This window comes from Nycticebus coucang, chromosome 19 (assembly GCF_027406575.1).
Source record: "Nycticebus coucang isolate mNycCou1 chromosome 19, mNycCou1.pri, whole genome shotgun sequence".
Lineage (NCBI taxonomy): Eukaryota > Metazoa > Chordata > Mammalia > Primates > Lorisidae > Nycticebus > Nycticebus coucang.
Window position 1 is genome coordinate 54,406,258 of NC_069798.1, and position 15,491 is coordinate 54,421,748.

Below are 15,491 nucleotides of genomic sequence, written 5' to 3' on the forward strand. Positions count from 1 at the left end.
GAGGCTGAGGCGAAAGAATCGCTTACGCCGAAGAGTTTGAGATTGCTGAGCTGTGACACCACAGCACTCTACCAAGAGTGACATAGTGAAGCTCTATGTCAAAAAAAAACCAAAAACGTGACTATGGGGAGGCGCCTGTGGCTCAACAGAGTAAGGTGCCAGCCCCATATGCCGGAGGTGGAGGGTTCAAACCCAGCCCCGGCCAAAAAAAAGAAAAAAAAAAACAAAGTAAAAAAGTGATTATGATGACAATATCAAATATAAGTGCTAGGAGGACTGCATGAAATGTGAAAGCAAGTAAGTGCTTAAAAAACTATCGTGTCTTCAATGATGGTGTTTTATAGACACCATGGGCCCTCTATTACGTGAGTTGCAGTGATTACTCGGTGAATATGAATACTAATTAAAATTGTGTGAATATTTTTCAAAAAGAGAAATACCACTTTTAGATGAAAATTGAGCACTAAATAGATAGGATAAAAGAGATTGCATATATGGAATATTTGAAGTGGTGAATTGTTACTATGGCAACAACTTAAGTAATGAGGCCATGTAGTCACAGCAACCATGGCAGTCACGTACTTTTAATCAACCACTTGAAAAGCATTATAATAATTTCTTCAGCAGTAAGTTAGTATTCCTGGTTATTTGTGTGGGGAGCTCCTGCATTTCATTATTCTAGAGGTATGCACTAGCCTTAAGACCCGTGTGGAATGTTGTACTATTTTCCCATTGTGTTAACTACTGATGGAGAGAGTTGAACATGGGCCTCTTCTCCAGTTTCTCTGACTCTTTCCAGAATCAGTCCATGTTCAAGGACAATAGCATGAACTGTCACTGAAGAGTGACTTTGTCACACAAACCAGTGTCGAAAGGCATGGATTGTCCCCCCGCCCCACCACAGAGTCTTTCCTGGACCGTATCCCATTTTATTTATCACTGCAAAATTCTAAACGTTACCAAATACTGCAAACCTGTACTTTTGATAAATCTGCTATTAATAATAAGAGATCCTTGGCTTCTGTGTGATCTTTGTGTCATCTGCTGATCTTTGTTCATATCTATTAAGTTTTTATTTAGCCACATAGACTAATACCAACAAGTGACGGAGTATTACACATTACTACGTTAGATACTTTTTTTAGCATGACTTCACTGTTTTGTTCATTGCTATTCCTATTAGTTGGACTCCATTCAGAAGCTAAATTGATAGATACCTGATCTTGCAGAAGTAGGACAAGATGATACCTGAGTTCCTCTGGACGTAGAATCCAGCTGAGTTTTTGTCAGTTGTGGTAGTAGACATTAAGAAGCCACATCGCACTATTTCTTCTTCTTTTTCCCTCTCTTCGTATCACATTACAATTTACCCAGAGCTTGCATCCCAAAGCAGAAGACGAGACAGCCACCTTCGGGTTTCTGTGGACAAAGCACCACCAGGGTGCTGCAGGGCCTTGGAGAATCTCTTTTCCGAAAGTTTGGGTCTCCTTCCATCATTTTTGTGACTAATTCTAAGGACCAATCAAAATTCCAAGTGGAAGATAATTTAACCTTTTAAAGGATGGCTCTCACTGCTCTGAAAAGATGTTTCATTTAGTTTCCTCCTAATACTGAAGAGTGGCGCATGGGAGAGAGTGATTTATTTGTGAAACCCGTGAGGCCCGTCTGTAAGGGTGTGTTTCTCTTGCTTTCTGTTTCCTCCTCCAGCAGAGAGAGCCCTCCTCACGGCTGAGGTCCTGCAGCGTCACGGACGCCGTTTCGGAACAGGCCCATCTACCACCGGTAACCATTGCTAATTTCCAGTCGTCATCTGGCTTTTTAGGCACTTATGTAAAATCGTCTGGGCTGCTGTGAAAAGAGTTTTTCCTGCCAAAATCCATTTATCATACAAATGAGACATTTTAAAATTTCCTAGGAAATCCCCCAAGGAGGGTGGATTTTCAATACAAAGAATTATCGTTGCCACAAAAGTCTCTAAAATGCCAGAACTTTTGTTGCTTTAGTTTTTCACCCAAATTTATACCAATTTTGGTGTACTTAAACTACTTGGTACATTAATAATTCCTTGTACTTTACGCAGTTACTACAGCCTTGCTGCAGTGACCTGTGCTTTGAAAATACACTGATCTCTTTAAGCAGGAAGAACTCTTGTGGGTGGCTGGCCACGTATTCCTTTCTACGCTCACGGCTTGAACTTTTTTTTTTTTTAATTTAATGGCTTAAACTCTTGACTCCACAAAGCCTTTGTACCTTCTCTTTAAAGGCAGCTCTACTGACCAAGGAATTAGCCATAGTTTTTCCACTCTTCCATCATCGTAATAGCTGTCAGTCAGCAGATTTAGACCTGTAAGGAGTTTAATAACATCTGATACACAGAGGAATAAATATTCCCATTGGAAGGCAGACCAGAACTGCCTTGGGAGATGTTTGATGTATACATTAATAAATATGAAATTTTACATAAATGTATTTCTTCTTTAGGAGGTGAAAATATAGCGAGGTTTTTATATGTTCAATTTGACATTTGACCTTGACCAATGTTTTTTATTGCTACCAAACCTTGATCATTTTTATGGTCAGTATTTTATTATGTATGAGTTTGAAGGGGAAAAAGTATATTTGAGGTTTCTGAAATCACAGTGTCTTATTGTATACATTTTTGCTTAACTTCAAAGGCTATTTTTGCCTAGGTTTTAGTTTCTTCAATGCTTAAAAAATGAATTAAGAGTATACTAGTCAAGTAAGCAGTCAAAATAATAAATTTAATTGTAAACTTAAACCAGATAAACTAGTGAATAAGCTTGGCAAAAGTGTCCTTTCTGGGATGGTTTCAGTACAGCTCCCCACCCCACCCCCAGAACAGAACAGTCACCTGTGATGTCCTGGGCAGGATCCTTTTCAACCCAATGATACCCATGATTTTCCTTGAATTAATGGTACTTTCTTTCTTTATCAAAATCGATATCAATTTTATTTGCCAGAGAGCTCACTCTCCTGGAGACTGATGATTCCTCCTTTTTCCTTGTACTCTGCGCTGCTGTAGACTCACTGATCACCAGTGACCTCTCAGGTTTTGAGTGTGGCGGATGTAAGAATCTGCTATTACTGAACAGTAGGGTCCGAACCAGACTGGCTTTCCATTTTTCCCTAACTGGACAGCTCACTTTGTTGACATGGTCGTTTTTCACCCAGATTGGGCCTCCTTGGGTGGTTTGGTGTGGGGGTCATGCCTCCCCTCTCTACTGGTCATCAGTGACTGCTCAGCTCGGTTTGGACAGGGTTGATTTCAAGGGTTCCGATTTCATGTCACCTGCCTTTCCACGCTGCCACAGCAGTGATTCCTGATTCGTTAAACCATGGGCTGTCCCCTAAGTGCATTTCACTGATGTGAGTTGTCATTCACAGCCCAGTGCCCCAACTAGGAGAGCACGGTCATCAACTGTCACAGGTGGTGAGGAGACAACGGTAATGATACTTTATCAGACGTTCGTGACCAAAGTGGGGACCATTGTAATGTTTTATGTGGTGGTGAATATTTGTGTCCTTTTTAAAGTAGACCAGCTTCTTTGTGATGCAGGCTGCACCTGTTTCTTATTTTAAACTTCTCATTTTCAGATTGTTGAAAGGTATTGGGTAAAATAGAATGATTTTTAGTCCCATATAGTTTTATTAGGAATACTGGCAGGCTTTGGTTAAGTGTGTACAATTTGACCATTTGGAATATATTTTTGCTTTTAGTCTTTGTACTCCTGGTGAGCTTTTCTTTTTTTATTAAAATGCTTGGTTACAATAATCTGGTTGTAAGATAATCAGAGAAGCCATAAGAATTGCATGAAATTGTATGTATGATGCCCAGTTATGCTCAGAACTGTTCCCTCCTGTATCTCCCAAGCCTCATTTTCAACAGGAGATTAGACTTTCTGTGTCTCCAGCATGAACCAGTAGCCTTTCCTGTCACCAGGAGCTCTACTCACAGAAATAGACAAAAGTTCATACAGTTCTAGGATGGGGGGCATAATTAAGATATTCAAGGAGTCTAGAAATATTGGTGTTTCTCCAAACCAACTATTATTATTATGCATTATTTTGAATAGTCTATGTATTTATGTTTGTGATGACTTCTATTTGACTGTGTATTTTAATTGCCCGTTTTCTACTTAATCACTAAAGCCAGGTTTATTATTCTTTGTGTTGCTGTACCTATTGAAGAATTTCCTTATTTTTCACCTTTGTTGTATTTGCTGTAACTGTTCATTACTTGTGAATAATTTTACTTACATATACACAATTGCTGATTACCTGGAGGTTGAGGACTTAAAGGAACAATTCAGTTACACTGTTAGCATTTAGTGCTCAGTATTGTACAGAGGAAAATCAAATTGCAATCATAACAATCAGCTCAGCTTCAGGTATTGAACTACAGTGGCTTATGTGAAATACATGTGTTCATGGTGAGCGAGCCTTCAGAAGAATTCAGAGTTCTAAGTGAACAAATGTGTTTCCTACTGTGCACTAATTCCTATGGGAGCAGCAGATCTACAAGGTAGGCAGGATCATTTGATGAAATGATTTTAGTAGAATTCAGTGCCGATGAATATCTTCTCTGTATCACCTGTTTTTGCATTTTATTGGCCTTGCAACCTACTATAGTTTGGAGTGTTGTGATATCTCGTGCAGTAAATGAAGGATAGCTGAATTATTACAGTACCAGGCTCCATGCTTATAGTTACCTGGAGGGACCAGGTGGCTCTTGAGACAACCCTTTTCTTCCCTTTCTGCTTGTACTCGCCCCTCCTCATCAGTGAGTTAAAAGAGAGGTTTGTTTTCTCTGTTTTTCAAGACTTGACCATAGGAGCTCCTGCTGTCATGCTTTGTCTTCCCTGTATCTGGATAGGTCACATCTGTGTTCCTTCTACTGTGTTCTGAATGTTTTCCACGTGCTCTGTCCTGAATGCCCTTGACTTTGTCTCTTTCAGCGTGGTTTTTCTTTGTTTGGCACGTTCTCCCTTCCCTCTCCACATCCCCCTCTGCTGGAACCACCCTGCCATGTGCGTCTCACGCCCGTCTGTGCGCTCGTGGCGTACCACTGTGTACACATATGCGTGCATCGTCTCCTTTGCTTTATTCTTGAAAAGTTATATGTCACATACAGATTATTCAGCAACTTGATTTTTTTTTAATTTGTGGCCATTCTTCTGGGACATATTAATAATTACATAATATTCAGTGATGCGAGCGCACCACGGTTTATATAATTTTTCCATGCTGGAGGACGTCGGCCACCACCATCCCCCCAGCTCTGTGCACTGTGCTGTGGTGACCATCCTGGTGTGTGTGTGTTTCGAGTGCTTTTCTTTTGTTCCCATAGTATGATGAACAGGCCTCGAGTCTCCCCTGAGAAGCCACAGTCCTTTGATGTATGGCAGAGAAATGCCCCTTGACGGAAGGCCAAGCACCATCCTCTCTGTCTTCACGGTGTATGTTCTGAAGACATCCACAGGCACCAGTGTGCTGGGCCTTGGAGGATCTGTGATAGCCAGGGTCAGAGTGGTCCTTTTTAAAAGCATCTTAACACTCTGACAGTTTAGTAAGTGGAGTCTTCATTTTAACAAATGTCACGGAGGCCCTCTGCAGCTCTGGTTCATGCCTACTTGTCCACGTGAAACAGGAGTATATTCAGTCTGCAGATGGAAGGCTGTGAAAAGCTGAGCTAACAAGCAGTTTGTAACTTGTTACTTGTTTCCTGAGGGCACACGGAATGTGCACATTGGCACAAAGCAGAAGTCTGATTTTCGCTCTAGGGGCAGCCCTGGCCGTGGTCTGTCATTGGAAGCTGTGTCCTGCTCTCTTCACTAGCCATGTGGGGTGGGAGGCCAGGTTTTGAGTCACAAATGGAATCATCAGCACAGGTTGTTCTGTGTGATCATTTGGAAAGAACACTGAAATTAAAATAAAAAGCCACTGTGAGAACACCATCTTGTATAAATGCAACTAAATTACAGGTTGCTAGTTCAATTCTCAGAGGGGAGAATGAATATTTTAATCAAATTCAGTGTTCTCTACTATCCTCGTGATCTTTAATAGACTGATTAGTCCTTTTAACTGTGGATCTATGAAAGTAACCTGGTTACACACAGCTTTAGAATTCAGTTCTGAGATTATCGGTGACACATCCAAGTGATCGATCTGCCTCGTAATTATCCTGTCCAGGGATGCTGCCACTGTTTAAAATCGTCCTTCATGGTTTCTAGAACTGAGTTTTCTGAAGTCACAAATAATTACCTGTCCCAAAAAGTAGCTCAAAGGGAGGGAGAAAAAAAATAAATTCTATTTAGCATTCCATTTAGCCAAAGCATTTTTGGTCAGTCACATAAACAGTAGTTGGTCCAAACTTGATAGCATGTAGTTTGCCAGAAATACTGACAATTAACCTGGGTTACAATATAGGTTACAAACTTGGTTCAGAAGAGTAGATTTTTTTTAAATTCTTTTTTTTTATTAAATCATAGCTGTGTACATTAATGCGATCATGGGACACCATATGCTGGTTTTATAGACCGTTTGACACATTTTCATCACACTGGTTAACACAGCCTTCCTGGCATTTTCTTAGTTATTGTGTTAAGACATTTGCATTCCACATTTACTAAGTTTCACATGTACCCTTGTAAGATGCACCGCAGGTGTTACAGAGTAGGTTTTTTTAAGTGTCCAGACCAAGGTAGCCTAGAAATGGCTCTTTTGTTTTAGTGTCATGACTGGAACAGTGACAGGAGGGCCATATACTAATTTATCTGACTTTAGCTTTCATGAAGGGGTTAAATCTTCTCTGCTCTTGTTTAATCTCCACACCTGGATCCAGAATGCCATGTGATCAGAGTCTTGGAACTGTCTTTATGTAGCCTTTAGGATGTTACCTGGAAAAACATCAAGAAGATTGCTGTGTCTTTAGCAAAAAGTTACATACAGATACAGTAAAAATCATCTGCTTCATGAAATACACTCTTAAACTTATGAAATAGAATATCACATCTCTGTGGACAGAGTCCCTAAATCACTGGGTGATGTCTAATTCAAGGTCCTAGGGTCCACCGAGTGACCTTCTTCACCAAGGTGAAGTTCATAGTGAACAGAAGAAATACCATAAATACAGGAAGAAGTTAGTTTCAGAGGAAATTTATATCCTCAGCCTAATATCAAAATGGTACCTGCTAAACTACCTGGAGGTCAGGAGAAGATCCTAATTAGGGATAGGAGTATCCCAAGAAAACAACAGCTTCCTTTTGTAACCTCACGGAATAGGTTATTTCTTATGTTTGGGCTTCTGTTCTTTACCGTTCCCCCAGGTGTCTCAGCGCAGCTGTGGTTGGCTTCTGGTTTCTGAGCCCTCCCCATGCAGAGCATTCGTTCCCAGATAGAGAGGCACCTGTGTGTTCAGAACTTCCTGGGACAGCCCTGATCTCCAACATCCATCCCAATAACATTTCCTTGTTATTCCAACATTTCTGCATCCAGCCTGCATTTCTCAGGCTGCTTCTTAAAAGCAAAAGAGCCTTAGGCATCCTTCTGTGATCTAGTTGGGACTGTCCAAACATGTCCCTCTCCACTGACCATGTCTAAAACGCAGAGACTGCCTATCTCTGTTCATCCTTCAGACACATCCCTGTCAGTCAGTGGACTGGGGTCACTCCAGCACCAGGTGTAAGGCTCCTTGGGGATTCTCAGGAGACCCAGGGACTCCCCGAGTTGGGGCATGCAAATGACCTGGGTGGCCCTTAGAATTATATGCCTAATAGTTACCATGTGTCTGCAAGTTTCCTAGAGGAGGGGCTCTGTGTTGGATGTTTGATTTTTGCCCTGACAGCCAAAGTATGAGGTTCTAAGCTAAGGGGAGAAATTGAGGACTGAAATAGGAGAGCGCCTCAGGGCAGCTAGATTGGGGGAAAAACATTCGGAACATCCTGCTCAGTGGATGGTAACACTGAACAGTTTGAAATACCTTGAAGGGCGGTGCCTGTGGCTCAAAGAGTAGGGCGCCGGCCCCATATGCTAGAGGTGGTGGGTTCAAACCCAGCCCTGGCCAAAAACCACAAAAAAAAAAAAAGAAATACCTTGAAGCTCTCCGTTTGGCGGTGAAATTTAATAACTAGAATAGATGAAAATGTTCCTTTCCTTACGAGCACCTAAAGCAGTAACCCGTCATGTTTAAGGACTACAAGGTCTTAGAACTGAATTCTGTACTAATTAGGAACCCTCAGCTGTATAATTTAAAGCTAAAATCTATTGCTGTTTTTCAGATGTTCTTTGAAATGTGTTCTTTATAAATAGAATGAACTTACTTTGTCTAGAAAAAATAATAATCTGGGTGTACGTGACTATATGAAACTGATGAGGAAACAAATGCCAGTTATTAAATAATAATGATTTCTTGCACAAACAGCCATCAGTGGCCTATGTACATACCACGCCGGGCCTACCTTCAGGCTGGGAAGAAAGGAAAGATGCTAAGGGGCGCACATACTATGTCAATCATAACAATCGAACCACAACTTGGACTCGACCTATCATGCAGGTACGAAGATCACCATACAGCTAACATCACAGGTCTTACAAGCCAAAGTTATATGCCCTGCATCCCGTTCCTGGTGTTTACAAATTGTTCTCAAAGACCCATGTTGGAAAAAAGCTTTCTCAACGAAGGACATGCATTATTTTAAGACTCATAATTGCTTAAGGCAGAGTTTGGTCCTCAAATCAGTCTACCCCTGAATACGGTTTTAAAATGTGACGTGTACACTGTTTGTGAAGCAAGAGACTATCGCAATATGTCATTTCCCCACCCTGTTCCCTGCCTTTTATCTGAGGCTAGTTTTTATGCTGGGCTGGTGATTCATTTTTATCTCCCTTCAGTGTTTCCCCATCCTCTCCCCCATTATTATGTTTAATTATTTCCTCCACGCATTAAATAGGCTAGCCCTCTTATTATTGCTGCTGTGTTGTTGTTTGGGCTCACGCTCCTAATCGCACAGGCAGGGAGACCTTCCTGTGAAGCTAACTTGTTTTTGCCTCCAAAATAGCTTGCAGAAGACGGTGCGTCTGGATCAGCCACAAACAGTAACAACCATCTAATCGAGCCTCAGATCCGCCGACCTCGTAGCCTCAGTTCGCCAACAGTAACTTTATCTGCCCCACTGGAGGTGAGAAGGCTACATCATCTAACTGGGGTCACTCTGTCCTGTGACTTCTCATCCTTTCTTCTCTCTAAACTTTGACTTCCGTTTTGCAGCCACTGTGCTCTCTGATCAGTCGTTGTGTTGGTGGCCAGGGGTGTCCTTGTGCGGCCTGACCACATGCTTCCCTGTCTCGCCCAGTTAACATTCCTGGACTCTCACCCAGTTCTCATTCTCATTTGGCTGTGGCCATGGTGACTTGTGCTGGATGTGGGCACTCTCTCCTCGGGACTTTCACCATTTTCGTTGTGTTTCGCTCCTTCCTGCCTTTAACTTCATTAGAATTGCATAATAACTCCTGCAAACGCACTGCTTATATTGAGTTTCAAACGTAGCTGTTGCTTTGATCATTTTTTTTTCTTTTGACTTGTAGGGTCTTTTCATTGTATGGGCATCGTGTTTCTGATGCACACTTGCATCTCCGAGTCATGCTGGACATCTGCTGTGCTCTCTGTCCTGTTTGTGTTGCTTTAGTGCCATCCTTTAACATCACAAATGTCAAGAGAGTTAGAGAAGCCAAAGAGTAAATGTGTGGGGTCCTAAACCTGCCTGTGTCTTACAGACAGCTGTGGGTTTCTCCCGGCCCTGGGTCAAGGGCTGATAAGTGGGAATGGGTGATAATCAGTCTTCTGAACTCTAATATAAATGTCCTGCATAACAACTGTGAGAGTCCAGGGGGTTGTCTGCATTGATACAGGTCTCTCTTTTTGTGCTCTAAGACTTGCCAACCTATTCTTCATTAGATTGTGAGCTCGCTAAGAGCAGAGGCCCGTTTCGTTCCAGTCTGTGTACAAATCTCCATCCATAATGCTGATAGAAAACAGTGATTTGGCATGTACTGAACGGCTACCAAAGGATGGTAGCTAAAAGTACTTCATGTTATTGTGTGTTTAACCAACATAAAAATATGTGAGGTTAGATTGATTTAAAAGTAAATGAATGACAGAAACAGATTTTGTAGGAGCTTTCCCTGTGTCCATCCCCAAAGAGGAGCATTCTACAATACCCAGGTACATTTTGGACACCTTGGAGTAGCACATGATAAAGAGTTCTAATGCTCATTGTTGTTCCTTAGGGTGCCAAGGATTCACCCGTACGTCGGGCTGTGAAAGATACCCTTTCCAATCCACAGTCCCCACAGCCATCACCTTACAACTCCCCCAAACCACAACACAAAGTCACACAGAGCTTCTTGCCACCCGGCTGGGAAATGAGGATAGCTCCAAACGGCCGGCCCTTCTTCATTGACCATAACACAAAGACTACAACCTGGGTAAGGCTGCTGCTTTTATTTGGCTCCTTTTTTTCATCGTGAGATCTGGCGTTGATTCCTTTATTTCCTTACTCAGTAGTCATAGTTCTTATAGAAGAATTTCATTAACTCTCAGCTGTGTCTCCAGAAGGTCTCTGAGTGCCCATCCCTTGGCTCTGCACGTGTGGGCAGGTGGGAGGGGGTGGCACAGGCTGGTAGCTGTCCTTGGAGTTGGTGCCAGGTGACACTGCCTTTTCCCGTAGCACTCCTAGAAATCATTGACTATATTAGGGGAAAAAAGGTTACCACTCTATGGTGCTAGGATTTTGATGATACTGCATCACATTTCATGACATAAAACTTCATCAGGAATTATAATTGTCAAACAATTTTTTCTTCATCAGTTTCGTTCTGCATTTTTCTTCTGACATAGCCCACCTTCATTTGATTCATCACTTTAGATTTTGCTGTTCACATCAGATTGGTATTTTACCTTTACATGCTACACGTTCATTCCTTTAATCATGGGTTAGGTGATGTCCTGATGACTCTGGTTGTAAGTTTGACAGCTCTTTGTTGTGAACATTTTGTCGAAAGTGATTTTTCTCACCATGCTGTTTTTCCACACGCTCCTGAATCATATATAAGAAAGAATCTGTATGTGGAACTAACTTTGGCAAAACAAGATTAACCAAAGGTGAATGTTCACATCTTCATGTGTCTCTGTCAGTTCCTTGTTTCTGTAGCTGAGCCAGTGATGGCTTTTTCCATGTAGCATATCATTCTTTTAAAAGTCAGTTGGTATTTTTCTACTACATACGCCCTAGACATGTAATTAAACTGAAATTGTTTTTCTTATTTTGGGCTATTTTTGATGCTACAGACAGGTGGGTTTTTTCCTTCGTGTTCCTCATGTCACCATCGAATTATCTGGGTAATTTTAACTCAAAGTTTAACTTAATCCTTCTAATATTATCTTACTATCTTTGCCTGATGTTACAGGAAGGCTGATTAAAGTTTGGAGATTATCATTGGCCATAGCCGTCTGGATGAACTCTTTAAATTCTCACTTTAGTGGTAATACCCAGTGTGCTCATTTGATAGGCCAGCGTCACATTAAGGAAAAGGCCTTGACCAAGTCATTCTGGACTGTTACTTTACCCTTCACCTATAGTACGTATTAACTCAGTCCCTTGAGATTGCTCTAGATTGCTATCTCAGAAATCTGTGGATCAAGGGACACTGTGTCTCCATGAGGGCATTGTGGCATGTGGGGGAGGACTGCCTTCCCCTGCAGGTCATTAAACATCCCACCACTGAGAGCCACTGTCACCACCCACCCCAACAGTGATGACCAAAAATGTTCCCCAAAACCCCTTAGTGAGAACCCCTCCAAAAGCCCTTTCTATTTTGAAGTAAAGGAATGGCCCTGCTGAAAGAATTGATCATTTACATCTGGTGACATTCATTTGGAAAACTGGTAACTACTTCCAAGGCATACAATGACATGTAGGTTTCTTTGACTCTCACCTTTTAGTCTGAAGGTAACGTTATAGGCTTGTGGGCAAGATTGAGAGTAAGCAACAGGCAGCTCTTGGGAAAACAGAGAGATTGGTTTCTACATCTTTTTTCTCACTGCCGCAGAGCCCATGGCTGTCCCACCCGCATTCCCATTGACTATAGCGTGGCTGTGATTTCAAATCCTCAGTCCGAAATTGGGGCTCCAGAAATAGGGGACAAATATTATAAAAGCAGATGGATTAGTGTATGGAGCCACTGGGGCTTGCCAACATAAGCTATGATTTTAGTAATTTGACCTGGCTTAGTAATCAAATCCCCTAACCTTTTCGCAGCCTCACACACCACAACTGCCGTGTAATTGCAACTGGGCAGCTATTTTAAACAGCAGTGGCTTTATTTATCCCCTACATCATGGCTGAAGAAAACCCAATTTTCATTTCCATGTGTCCCTTTATATCCAGATCCTCGCTACTGTGACAAATTTTACTAATTTAAAATTTGAATTTGTCACCACAATTTCTTGTTGCTTCTGTTGTGGGGAATCCTTAAGGTCACAAGTGGAAATTCCACAAGTGGCTGCCCTTCTTCACTAGACCCAGATGTGCTAACACAGCTGCGCCATCTCTTCCAAACGAAGGCCTGTGCAGAATTCTCATGGTGGAGGACATACTGAGTTGCCTGTTCCTTTAGACAAAGGGTACAGGGAAGTGTAAAGAGAACTTTCAGCCCAAAGTCTGTTTTGAGTTGGGGGGGGGTTGTTTGTTTAAAAGAGAGAAAGAACAAATGAGAGAATAGTGTTAGCTATTCAGAGATTTGAGCATCATAATAGAAAAAGGAAAAAAACCTGATAGGACAGGTTGAGAGTCATGAAAATAGCACTGCTCCCCCTATTGGTGAGAATCATGAAAAAATTCAGGGCAACATTTCCCCTGCAAATGTTAAGAGAATAAGGTTTCGTATGAAGCGTATTTATAAAATCTACCCTTTCACACACACAAATAATAAAGACCATATGCCAGCAATCCATTCGGAGCAAAGCCTAACCTCATCCTTAAAAAGAAGAGGAAAAAACATTGTCTGGCTTTGTCCCTACCTGGGTCAGGTCTTCTGGAGCCTGCCAGGTGGCTGAGGGGAGATGGCAGCTTGCTCCTTTTTCTGCTGAGGGAACACCTCAAAGCACGTGTGTCCACGTTGGGTAGAGCCCTAATTTGAAAGTCTGAAATGCTCCAGACCCTAAAACTTCTTGAGCACCATGTGAAGCAAAGAAATGCTTGTTGAAACATTCGAATCACAGGTTTTTAGATTAAAGATGCTGAAACGATGTGATGCAAATACTCTGAAATCTGAAACACCACAAGCATTTCCCCTAAGAGTCCCTCAACCAGTCTTCATATAGTTATGCCTTTTATAGGATAAAGGATTGGCTTATTTTTTAAGGCAAGATAGATTAGACCGTAGTTAAATTTCAGGTTTATGTTCTACCCCCGTTCAAACTAGTAAAATTTACTGCAGCCTAGATGTGACTGCTGTGCTTTTTCAGGTTGGGAAAAATAAAGGAAAAAAGGTACAGTTGTTTTTAAACAGTCAGTAGTCTCATATTCTATAATATATTTTAAAATTAGGAAACCCTCTTTTAAAAATGATAGTCTGTACGTTCTGTTTAAAAACACTTTCAGTTGGATTAAGAAAAGCAATGAATCAGGAAAGAGTTGTCTTGCTATGCTGAGGAAAGGGAGAAACAGATATTTTAATTATGTGATTCATTTATGTTTGCATGATCTGAAACCTCATTAATTAACCCTTGGCCATCCCTGAAGTCGTCCATCACTAATGTATAGAACCTCTCTGCCACTCGCCTGCTGGGTGAGCTATGGAGATGTCCACTTTCTGGAGTGATTCAGTGGAAGTGTGGATTCAGTATTGACCATGGCCTTAGCCCACAGAGCTTGATTACTGACAGCTACTGCCATTATTTTGATTATCATTGGTATAATAAAATAATACAAGATGGCCATAAAGTTCATGTGCAATTTAAAATACTCTGCAACTTATAATTGCACAGGTAATGCCACAACCACCGGGGAACCCTTGGCACTGCACAAAGCCAATTACAGGCCAGGTTTAGAGAAGGCCTGACGACTGCCGTGGAATGGCAGTCGTCAGGCCTTCAGTGGAATGATTGCCCTTCACAGTAGACTGATTCCAAGCCGCGGACAGCCTTGCATGGAGAGTTCGGCAGTGAGGGGCACTCTGGTGGAATGGCAGTCGTCAGGCCTTCTCTAAACCTGGCCTGTAATTGGCTTTGTGCAGTGCCAAGGGTTCCCCGGTGGTTGTGGCATTACCTGATCCAGCCCAGAATGAGCACCAAGTAGGGAGCTTTCACCAACTTTTTCTCTCTGCCCATATTTAACCAATCACCAATGTTTACCAGATTATGAGCTTCTTGGGCCTTCTAAATCCAAAATCTGCTTGGCATATTTATACTATACATGTTCCTATATAGTACAAAATAGTGGATTTATTTTGTGCCTCTACTTTGACATTTAATAAATATATTAGGACTGGACATGGTTCTCATGCCTGTAATCCTAGCACTCTGGGGTGCAGAGGTGGGTGGATTGCTTGTACTCGGGAGTTCAAGACCAGCCTGAGCAAAACAAGACTCCTGTCTCTAAAAAGTAGCCAGGCCTTGTGGCAGGTGCCTATAGTCCCAGCAACTCGGGAGGCTGAGGCAAGAGGATCACTTGAGCCCAAGAGTTGGAAGTTGCTGTGTGCTACGATGCCACAGCACTCTACCAAGGGCAACAAAGTGAGACTGTGTCTCAGAATATTGACTGTAGATTCACAGTCAGTATTCATCACAAACTATTAACATGATTTATTTCATCAAGAAAATTTGCTGTAGCTAACAGAAAGCAAAGGTTGATTTTACTGTTTGTGATCTTTTTGATTTCTTTCCAGTTCCCCAAATCAATCACTATTATGACCCCGTGATACTCTGGCTTCTCCTCTTGACTCGAGAAGATGTTTAAGCAGAAAATCTTTTAGCAGTTTAACAGCACCAAAGGCTTTAATATAATTGAGTAAAGTTCATATTAAGTTTCTGAAAAGTTTGTTTTGGTAATCTTAGGCTTATTTTGGTTGGCAGTGTGTCATTCTGAGTTTTATTATTTGTTTTCCAATATTTTAAGTTTTAAAGATGTAAGTTCTCCAAGTTACACTGCATTTTAATTGAGTGTTTAAGTGAGAGTCCACTCCTAGGCTATGGGTCATAACTTCTCGGCAAGTTCTTATCTTCTACAACTTGGTTTTCTCATCTGGAAAAAAAAAAAAAAACCTAACAAGGAATGTTGCCAGATCTTACATCTGACTATTCTTTGTAAATTATAAAGTGTAACCCAAGATGGCAGGGCACCTATTTCTCTTTTGTTAATTTTCTGTGCTATTTTTTGAAGCATATCTCTTAAGAAAGATTTTTTTTGAAAACT

The 15,491-nt window shown here is 41.5% G+C and overlaps 1 protein-coding gene across 13 annotated transcripts in view; it reads left to right on the plus strand.

Moving 5' to 3' along the window:
• Positions 1–15,491, plus strand: part of NEDD4L (NEDD4 like E3 ubiquitin protein ligase) — a 345,542-nt gene that overhangs the window by 284,874 nt on the left and 45,177 nt on the right. For 4 of the 13 annotated variants that reach the window (XM_053571164.1, XM_053571165.1, XM_053571154.1 and 1 more), the window contains 5 exons: positions 1,708–1,782; positions 3,406–3,465; positions 8,441–8,572; positions 9,078–9,197; positions 10,306–10,503. In XM_053571164.1, coding sequence (XP_053427139.1) covers positions 1,708–1,782; positions 3,406–3,465; positions 8,441–8,572; positions 9,078–9,197; positions 10,306–10,503 — 585 coding nt within the window. The remainder of the gene's footprint in view (positions 1–1,707; positions 1,783–3,405; positions 3,466–8,440; positions 8,573–9,077; positions 9,198–10,305; positions 10,504–15,491) is intronic. The other 9 variants (XM_053571166.1, XM_053571157.1, XM_053571159.1 and 6 more) reach the window with 5 other exon arrangements.